This window comes from Barbus barbus, assembly GCF_936440315.1.
Source record: "Barbus barbus genome assembly, chromosome: 50".
NCBI lineage: Eukaryota > Metazoa > Chordata > Actinopteri > Cypriniformes > Cyprinidae > Barbus > Barbus barbus.
Window position 1 is genome coordinate 300,817 of NC_136728.1, and position 10,696 is coordinate 311,512.

The following is a 10,696-nucleotide window of genomic DNA, read 5'->3' on the forward strand; positions in this document are numbered from 1 at the left end:
CTGGCATCTGTCTAATAAACCGCACTACAGTCCTTTGCCATTTCAAATGCGAAGTGTCAAACGAGTTCCTTATCTTCTCCTAAAAAGGACAGAGGGACACATAAAAGAAGACTTACAGTATAGACAGACAAAAAAAATGTGCCTTACCTTTTTATAAAGTAATTTAAAAGCTGTTTTCATCCAAAAGCCCAGATGATGGCAGATGATTTCCGCATAGAGCTGAATAGAGGGTCACAGATAATGTCTTCCCCAACTCAGGGAACATCTCAGCGGTTACAGAGACATTCATGTCCAATGAAACGGTGAGACTTACAACAGATGGGATGCACACGGCTAAACACCTTGAGCTGCTTAATAATGAATGAAATGCAACTAGACTCTCAAATGCACATGCTGTCCGTATGCTCTGTAATCATCCCTGCTAGCACTTTCTATTGAGATGTGTGTCTGGGGAAGGAAAAGCTCAATCTTCCATACCAAAATCACATGTATACAATACAAATGCCATGTATACAATCATTCAGTGTTCATTTCTAACTGTATATTAACCAGTCAGTGCTATGCCAGTGAATGCTCATCCTGAACGGAGATCTATAATGTGTTCAGTTTAGAGCTGTGGACCTCAGAGCACCATACAGGAGCCGGACTGGCAGGATTCAATTATAGTTTTTTTTAAATAATTTTTTTAACCAAAGAAAGGTATCTGAATGTCTACAGGAACCGAATCCTTACAGTTTGTTTTGCATCTGAGTGGGTTGAGGTCAAGTAAAAAATAAATAAATAAAAAGCTAGACAGTCCTACCAGAACAAACAGTGAATGCACAGGCACTGAAAGAGTTCGAATTGAAAATATTTTTTGGATCGTGAAATGTGTCATCTGTGTCCCTGCAGCACAGAAGCAGTCATCAGTAGCACAGGTATATTTGTAGCAATAGACAACATTACATTGTATGGGTCCAAATTATACATTTTTCTTTTATGCCAAAAATCATTACGATATTAAGATCATGTTCCATGAAGATATTTTGTACATTTCTTACCGTAAATATATCAAAACTTAATTTTTGATTAGTAATATGCATTGCTAAGAACTTCATTTGAACAACTTTAAAGGAGATTTTCTCAATATTCAGATTTTTTTGCTCCCTCAGATTCCAGATTTTCTAATAGTTGTATCTCAGCCAAATATTGTCCTATCATAACAAACCATACATCAATGGAAAGATTATTTATTCAGCAGATGATGATGTATAAATCTCAATTTCCAAAAATCTAAATGTTTGACTCTTATGACTGGTTTTGTGGTCCAGGGTCACATTTGTGGTGCTTTGGATTGCTCTCGATGTGTAACAATACTATTTCTTAATGTATCTATATTGTTGAGTATGTTTATGTATTTTTTCTGTATATCCTGCTTTTAATTTTATGAAGATTTTGAAATCTTTAGATCTCTTTGTTTGTCTTAAATGGCTTCAGGTGATATTTCATAACATGCCTACGCCTGACAAAAGACTCTTTGTTTGTTGTTGTTTGAGGATGTGTGTAGAGTCAAAGGTCACAACTGACCAATCGGTAAGCCCCTCCCCTTGAACGCAGACTAGCCAATGGCAGTCGAGTATTGCACGGGGAACGGATCTCAGACATCTGTAGGTTTCAGCGCCATAGAGAAACATTGGAAGATCCGAAGCTTGCATCGGTTTATGCTTCAAAAATGGAAAAACCTTGTAACACTGATTCCAGGTATCCTGAGAGGATGGGCAATATAATTTATTTTATTACATTTCCTGAATCCAAACAAAACAGAGTTAAATATCCCTAAGTATCCAATGAAGACGAAAATGTTAATTTTCTGGTTGTCATACACTCATTAAGTTACAATTTTCATCTGCTCAAGCAGAACGTTAATGTTATCTAATATGTTATCTAATGTTAGCACGGTATTTCTGGCTAAAACTAGCTAACGTTAAAGATAGTGAGTCCATGCTAATGTTCAACCCTAAATAGCAGACTGTTCTCGCGCCATGAACAGTGTAGGGCAAAAACACATAAACGAAGGTCTACATTTCAATGCCTCTCCATATTAAACTGTTTAAACATGAACAGTGTTGATCTGGGATGTTGTCATCCGCGATCATGATGACCATAGCATGAGGCTTCTCCCATTTGCATTGTGATCTGTAAACCCTCGCTTCCAAATTAATCGAGTTACCATATTTATTTAAAAATCTTTTATAAATCCCTCCATGGCGTATTTAATTCCCACTTGAATGGTGGCCCTTCTGTGTCCAGAATTGTTCAAGAACATCTTGTGACAGGTTTCCACACTGGTTTCCACACCGGGGCTTATGATAGGTCAATTACAGACTCGTTGAAAGCGCCTGATTAGTGCAGCAGCAGATCTGAAGACTCCCTTTGGGACATCCTTCATGCAGGGTCACATACACTCTAGCTCTGCTTCAACTAGAGACGAGAACTGCATCGCTCCATAGAAATATCAGCAGCAGCTGCACTGAATTATGCTTATTAATAATTTAAGTTTATTACAACACATTTTTTTACTGCCGTGTGTGATAAAGTGTGGGGGCTTACTGTATTAATCTATGCACTTGTTTGAATATTATGTGTGTTTTTCCAGTTTTTATATTTTATGGCACAGCATGAAAATATAATTTATATTACACCCAAGGCAATGCAAACACAACACTGCTCTTTCACAGGCCTCAGTTATGAGTATGAGAGCGATGAGAAGTGGGAAGACAGCTGAAACATTCCTGCAATGAGGATGAACGCAAGCGACCTGTGCCTTTGTTGTGTTGTCACAAGCTCCCTCAGACAAAGAGAATAGCAAACAAGCAGCACACAGACTATAGAAGAGAACAGCTGTACTTTCCTGTTTTAGACACACTACTGAGTGTTGATTCAAGTTTTCCACTCAATCCATAGAAAAAGAAAGAAGCTAAACTGGGAAAATGTCAAGGTTAGCTAAAGCAGAGTTTCTCAGCTGAACAGTGAATCCTGTCCCTGCTCCACATACAGGCTTACTAGGCCCTTGAGTACTGATATGAGTTCTTCTGTGGTAATAACAATAACTACCCCTTCTGAAATAGAATTAATAGACTTAAATAGAAAATAGACTTAATTGTATTGTATGTGCACTTGTAGTTTATTTCAAATGTTAAAACGTATATTTTAAAAACTGTATTTTAGGATACTAATATTAAGAGAATAAAGACCACTTATGTGTACTTAAAGAGCCCTTTCATAATAATATTTCATCCGCTTCTAAAAAGTGTGCTTTGTGTGTCAAATTAAAAGTTTGACTTTAATGTGCATTTTAAATCATGAGTTCTCATTCATGATCTGATTATTTTGTACACCTTCATATCCACAAACAAACTCTACTTCTGGGATGTAGGGTGAGTATCTTTTTAGCACATTTTCATTTTTGGGTGTACTATCTTTTATAATGCTTATAAAGAAGTGCACTTGTTTTGATGTGTTTACTAACATAATAAAGCACATGTGAAGTGCTTGATTTTAACTGTAGTGTAATTATGAATACATTTAAAAGCTTTGCATAAAAGTTTCAATAGAAATGGCATTAAAGTACATTTTAGTTCATATAAATACTTGTCAGTACAGTCGATAATGCACTTTACCAATATTTAAAAGTATATGTATAGTATGCATACTTATGTATCGTAGTTCAACTCATTGTGTTTTAATATAAATGTAAATTATAATACATTTCAATTTAATTGAAAATAAAATGCAATTCAATGTCCAAAAACATTATATTTAATTTGCACTTAAGTGCATTCTTTAAAGGTGCTAAATGTGATTTTTCAACCACTAGATGTCGCACAGGAGCACTGCATCTCAAACAAAAACAAGCGCGTCCCCAAAAACTCAACATGACGTCACTGTCTGCTCAGGATGACATTACTACGCTACATATTTACATATTTATTGATTCGACATATTCGTAAACGTCATATACCATTTAGTACCTTTCCATTATAAGCACTGTTTTTAAAAGTGAACTTCTTTTTCACAAGGGACACTTGATTCAGGTATTGTGTACTGTGCAGTTTAAATAAAGGTATTGTATCTGGGATTTTAAAGAAGGTTAAGCTGCTGTGGAGTTGGACACACCTAGCTTTACTCTGCGGTTCATTCAGCAGCTGCCACACAAATAAACACCAGACCCACACAAGCTGATCAGAACATCAGTAATGTAGCTAATATCATACATTAATGTAACAAACTGCTCGATTTTGTGTTTGTTTTGTTTTATAACAATCTGTATGTTTGATGTGAACTTTCTAGCATTCAAAGCTAGACCACTAAAAGCTATTGTATAAAGCACTTATATAAATAAGTGAATATAATAATATAATAATAAATATAATAATACCTCTGAAGCTGAGCGACATTTACCTGAAGTAAACTTACCCTGGTACACAACCTGCTGTTATTGTTACTAACCTACACTTAAAGCTAGGTTACCTGATTTAGTTGCTAAACCTTCTTACTGGATTCATATATTGCTTTGGTTCAGTAATTCTGACAGAAGCCAAGACTGAAGCTCAAGCAGCATTTGCTGTCCTGCACGAAACCCTTGGCTCTCTTCCTCCACCCACAATGAAGTAGTCAATTTACTTTAAATCTGCTTATGAAGACGTTTTGTGAGCTGCAAGAGAAGAATTCCCTGTAACCCTCCAGTTTGGGTTTGGAGAGAAGTGCATGGGTGAGTCTGACTCCAGGCCTGACTCTCATGAAACAAAGAGGCTTTCTATGTGGATGGAGGGGAGTAACAGTATCCCTGAGCCATCTAAATCCACGGAGGCATTTGTTGGAGTCAGTGGAGTCGCTCATCTCTAGATACTCATTAAACGGTTCTGCTCCTCCAGCTCTGTTATTAGTGGAGAGAGTCTCCACATGCGCCACGCTTCCCATAAACAGCTCGACAGCAGCAGTCCGAATCTGAGAGGTCAACACTTTTAAACACTTCTGTAGAGCATGATAGCGGTGTGACTAACTAATTCAAGACAAGTGGACATGTATTAATGAATCCGTGTTTAAAGCTCCTATCAGCAGACATGAGACTTGCACAGAAAACAGATCACTGGATGATTTTATTATCATGCTGCCCAATAAACTGTCCCACACACACTGAGTTCAGGGGCACATTCCAGAAGAAAAACCTCTATAAACCACGTGCATGTAAATAAAACACCACTCACCAGGGCAGTTTGTCAGTTCCTCAGAGTTTGTGCGTTCCGTTCAGTGAGTGCACTGGTCTTGAGGGTCTCCACGGCGTGATGTTCACTGTGGATCTGAGACTCGCCTGAACTGAGCGAAGCCCACATCTCTTCGTCAGTCACACAGCATAGTTTCAGCCGGGCAAAAGTCCAACCAGACACGAAACCAGTCTATTTCTGTCTGCCATATGAGCGGCAGGGTTGTGCTTTTCAAGACATTCTGTGGTCAAACATGTAATTGCAGAGTGACCGGCTATGGTAAAGTGTAATTGTAGACTTCATCGGATCCAGCCCAGCTGCCAACGGTACATGGTTAAGAACTTTAAACTCCCTTAAAAACAACTGGAGTCACATAAATAAATGTGGGCCTGGAATCCAGATGTGGGATATGGGAGGAACGAGAGAGGTAACAGACGCCGGGGAAAACAGTTAGGAGAGCCAGAGCTGCCGCTGCGATGGGAAACAAAACTCTTTTTTTATGTGACAAGACGACTGTTTTTTGGAAAATCTCAGAAGAGGGGAGATTTTGGGAGGAGCTGTCTGGGTTCAGTTATTCCTAGACTTTTACCATTAAACTTTCAGGGTATCTGATTTCGCTTCAGCTACTCTGTGGAAAAATCAGCCTTGGAAAAAAGCCTATGAAAACAAAAGACAGCACATGCTGAAGAACGCATAATACATTACACTGGGACTCATCGGTTCAGAAGCACATTCAGATGAAATATACAGTTAAAAACAGGGGAGGGAAAATGACCACTTTAATGGCTTGCTGAAAAAAAAGAGTAGTGACTCGTTGGTTGTTTTTAAAGAAGGAGATCCTTGCTCATGCTCTTACGATTTGTTTTCAACAGCAATGACTAAATGATAAACAGCTGTTCACTATTAACAGCGCTCTCTTCAAGGGAACATCGCTGAGAAACCAGCGAAAAAGAAAAAACACACATGATTTCAAGCCTGCCACGATCTTCCAACTAACTTTCCATGTGGAGACCGCAAGAGCCTGCACAACTGAGTTCATCCAAATGGACTGCACGGAAAGAGCGTAAAAACAACTAGTGAAATATGAATTTCTTTGAAATAATGGCTATAATTTCAGGTTATATAATGTGCTCAAGTACACTGACTTCCAGTAAATCGCCATTAACCACAAGAACAAAACTTACACCATCTTTCCTCTTTGTTTTCTTCAGCAATAGTATTTGTGCATGAAAACAAATCCTTTTTTTACATTTCTAGCTCCTTAATTTGGGAAGTCGTGGCCTAATGGTTAGAGAGTCGGACTTGTAATCCGAAGGTTGTGGGTTCGAGTCTCGGGCCGGCAGGGATTGTAGGTGGGGGGAGTCCAGCGCTCTCTCCACCCTCAATACCACGACTGAGGTGCCCTTGAGCAAGACACCGAACCCCCAACTGCTCCCCGGGCGCCGCAGCATAAATGCTGCCCACTGCTGCGGGTGTGTGTTCACGGTGTGTGTGTGTGTGTTCACTGCTGTGTGTGTGTTCACGGTGTGTGTGTGTTCACTGCTGTGTGTGTTCACTGCTGTGTGTGTGTGTGTTCACTGCTGTGTGTGTGTTCACGGTGTGTGTGTGTTCACTGCTGTGTGTGTTCACTGCTGTGTGTGTGTGTGTTCACTGCTGTGTGTGTGTTCACTGCTGTGTGTGTGTGTGTTCACTGCTGTGTGTGTGTTCACTGCTGTGTGTGTGCACGTTGGATGGGTTAAATGCAGAGCACGAATTCTGAGTATGGGTCACCATACTTGGCTGAATGTCACTTACTGTATAATTACAGATGCTGTATGATCTGCGGTTCAAGAATTACACAAGGTCAGGTCAAGTCAGCTTTATTTATATAGTGCTTTTAACAATACAGATTGTGTCAAAGCACTTAACAGTATCAAATTAGAGGATAGAGTCAGTAATGTATAATAATAATATTAAACACTCAATTTTCAGTTAAAGGCATTTCATTATTGAATTCAGTGATGTCATTGTCTAGATCAGTTTAGTTTAAATAGTATCTGCTAAATCAAATTGACGATAGTCACTAAAGTGTTTGAAGTCAAATTGAATATGTTGATGTTTATCTCAAACGAATATCATCAGAAGAGTTCAGGTTTATTTTTGTGATTCTGATTTAGTGTCACAGAGAGACTGAAAACATGGACAAATGACTAGAGAATTTGATCTGTGCTTCTCAAAAACAGTTGTTTCTAAAAAGGATCTGAATATGTTATAATATTACATTGTAGTCCTGTCTTTTCACCTGTTGAGCATAAAACAGGTGAGAAATCCAGCAGACGCACAATTTAAAGGGGAAACCGTTCTATATTGACACACCATTTCCCTGTTTAATACTGTAAAGCTGCTTTGACATAATCTGGATTGTTCAAATAAACAAAGGTGACTTGACTTGACAAACCGCTAAAGTTATGAACACCTTTAGAGAGTTCTTAGTTTAAAGGACTTGGCTGTATAATATCACCAACTTCATATCTTTTTTTAAATAACTATCAAAAGCATTCCTTTTGGAGTAAGATTTATTTTTAAAGTAGGCTTTTACATGAGACTCATTCTGCCACCTGTTGGACGATGATGGTGAAACACTTTCTCAGGTTTGAATGATGGAACTGTTCAGATCAGGACAGGTCTAAACCAGGGGTCCTCGAGGTCCAGTGTCCAGCAGAGTTTAGACTCAACTGAACGTAGCTTTCTAGTGGTCAGGAAGACCTTGAAGGGCTGGTTCAGGTGTGTTTGATTAGGGTCAGAGGTGAGAACTGAACTGAAATGACTCGATGAATGATCAAATGTATATATCTGATGGATTTGCGAATGCTTTTTTAAACCACAATGTCAGCAAAGCTCTATTATTGCAGGATTATATCACGTCCAAGCTATTTTGGAGTTCATATTGTTGTTGTCATTTTCTGATGTTAATGGTCCTTATCTTCACCTGCTACAGGTTTACAACAAGCCCTGCAGATGAGAAACCAGATTGAATTAGAGAGATGATGCTGAATGAAGTCATGTTTGTGAATCCTGTGGGATCCTGGGCTTTGTCTCCTTTATTCACGGGCAGTTCAGCAGGTCTCTCCTGTTTGCTCATAAAGCTGAACGAGAGCAGAGCAGATGCTTGCGAACTGCAAACACGCAATACATTTATTCTTCTCAGAAGTTCATAACAACACACATTTATTATCACAAACATGAAGGCTTGATCAGGCTGGATTTATTCTGTCCTCACAGAGATGGAGAATAAACACTCAATGTCTTTATGAATCTGATTTATTTAATATAAAAATCTATAGATTTCTCTGTATTTTAGACACTCTGTCAATACATAAGGAATAATATCACAAGTGCTTAAGTGCATTTTTAAACTCTGCCTTGGGTTGAGAGAGATCACTGCCGAGGGTTTCTGCAGCTGTGGTTGTTCTGAAAACGAGCCGGCCCGAGCTCTCAGCTGAAACAGGAGAAACAGAATATCAGGAAGACATGCATGGCCACAGCACAGACAGCAGAGGCTCTCAGAAGCGTCTTCATACCGCCGCTCACATCCCAGAGCTCCTCCTGCGCCGGCCGAACGCTTGGGAGCCCACGTTAGTGGGGATGAAGTTGGTGTTGCCCATCCCTCCGGAGCGGCTGAGGAAGTCTGCCAGACGGTGAGTGACACACGTGGCTGTATTACAGGCGCGCTTCTGCTTGCTTCAACACAGAGCGAGAGCACACTCACCGCAGGCTCTACATCACTCTCATGCATTAATCAGAGCGTATTTACTCTTATTATTACGTCTTACCTGCAGAAATCTTGATGCATTTGATGTTTATTTGTAGAGGCACTCAATGATAACATGCACATGAATGTAACTAATAATTTGACAAGGTAAGAGTTCCTGATATAAAAATAACTTTATTAACACTTTAAAGAAATCATACTGTTTTTTTTTTATTAGATTATTATCTTTACCTTTATAATACACGTATTCACTTATTCAAGAGGCATGTGTAAAATGCACCAAAAAAAACTATTCCTGAATTTGACTATGCACGGAAGAATTTCAGTTAGATTTTTAACATGCCTTTCTCTGCCATAAGAAAGAAAGAAAGAAAGAAAGAAGGAGAAAGACCAATGCAACCAGCCGTTTGTGTGCGGTCAGTCAAGCAGGCAGAATCCACATGCACACAGTTAGGGTTAGATGGCGTTAAAGGTTTCTTCGTAGCTCGTGAACTGATTGCCCTCGAGCAGGCTGCGTTTCTTGCCGGGCGTACCGGCGCCCACGTCCGTCTGCGGGAACATTTGTAATTTGTGCAGCTCCTGGGAGAGTTTGCCCAGCACGCAGGTGCTGAGATTGGAGCAGCGCTTGGACAGGAATCTGCCCTGGCTGTCGGGAGAAACACACATGCACACACATCACACACACATGCAGGGTCCACCCAGACCACCGTCAGTCTCCACTGCATGCATCAGGTTAAGAGAGAGAACATGCTGTGAGTCTAACAAACAAAACTCTGGGTTAACATGCAGCCATTCCAGCCAACGGGAAGGTTAACATGCTGCTGTTAGGAGAGCGGTATTATACTGAAACAAAGGAAGACTCGGGCAGAGAGACTCTCACACGAATCCCTCACTTTACTAATTCTGCTAGGACTTTGGATCTACTCTGATTGCCTCTCGCTGAAGACTCTCTCCATTAGAAGCTGTGAGAGAACGTACCTGCTGTCGTCGTTCGGCAGCTCCAGCTCCTCCGCTGTCATCTGCACTATGTTTTTGACTATAGCGCTCAGTAATCTTTGTGCTTCGTAGTCCATGAGTGCAAATCTGTCTGTCAGAGATTCTGAGCCAGGTCTGGAGACAAACACCAGAGAGTTTGCCACCTGACGAGACACAACTGAAGACTCAGCTCACAGAGAAAATAAGACTTTACCTCGCCGGGGCAGCGTTTGAGCTGGACATCTGGCACACGACTGCGGCGTAAGCGACGAGGAAGGTGGAGATCTTCAGCATAAACATGGTACCCTGAGACAAACATGCAAACGGAGGATTTTGGAAGTCATGGTCTGTCTGATTTTACTCTGCGAGGGTGGGCTGCACCACAAACTCAGAGAGAAGTGTGACTCCTCATTCACTCCTCAAACAGCTAGATTTCAATCTCACAAAAAGCTCTTACCTCACCTTGTCTTGCTGTTTGATAAAAAATATCGATCCTCTGAACTTGACGACCGGCTTGATACTACTGTGTGCGGCTCCTGTGGTCAAGCCCCTATATATTCACTAAGAGGAGTTGTGTCTTATCTGTGTAGGTGTTTAATTATCTCCCACTGGCCAATCATCAGACAGACCGGCAGCAGTCAGCCAATCGTGGCTCTGGCGCACAGATAATGTCTAAAGACTTACTGTGACGTCATTCTTGAGCCACTAAGTGCTCCATTCAGTAAAC

At 40.2% G+C, this 10,696-nt stretch overlaps 2 protein-coding genes across 2 annotated transcripts in view; both read right to left on the reverse strand.

The window, feature by feature from the left end:
- insc (INSC spindle orientation adaptor protein) overlaps positions 1-5,383 on the reverse strand; it is a 118,829-nt gene extending 113,446 nt beyond the window's left edge. Inside the window, exon 1 of the mRNA XM_079414492.1 lies at positions 5,247-5,383. The gene's annotated coding sequence lies outside the window, so the exon portion shown is untranslated. The remainder of the gene's footprint in view (positions 1-5,246) is intronic.
- Positions 5,384-8,809: 3,426 nt separating this feature from the next.
- LOC306867945 (calcitonin gene-related peptide 1-like) lies at positions 8,810-10,269 on the reverse strand (the record flags this gene model as incomplete). The annotated part of the gene is made up of 3 exons (XM_079413901.1): positions 8,810-8,963; positions 9,973-10,104; positions 10,184-10,269. The coding sequence occupies 3 exons, from the start codon at positions 10,267-10,269 to the stop codon at positions 8,810-8,812; spliced, it is 372 nt and encodes a 123-aa protein (XP_079270027.1).
- Positions 10,270-10,696: the final 427 nt, after the last annotated feature.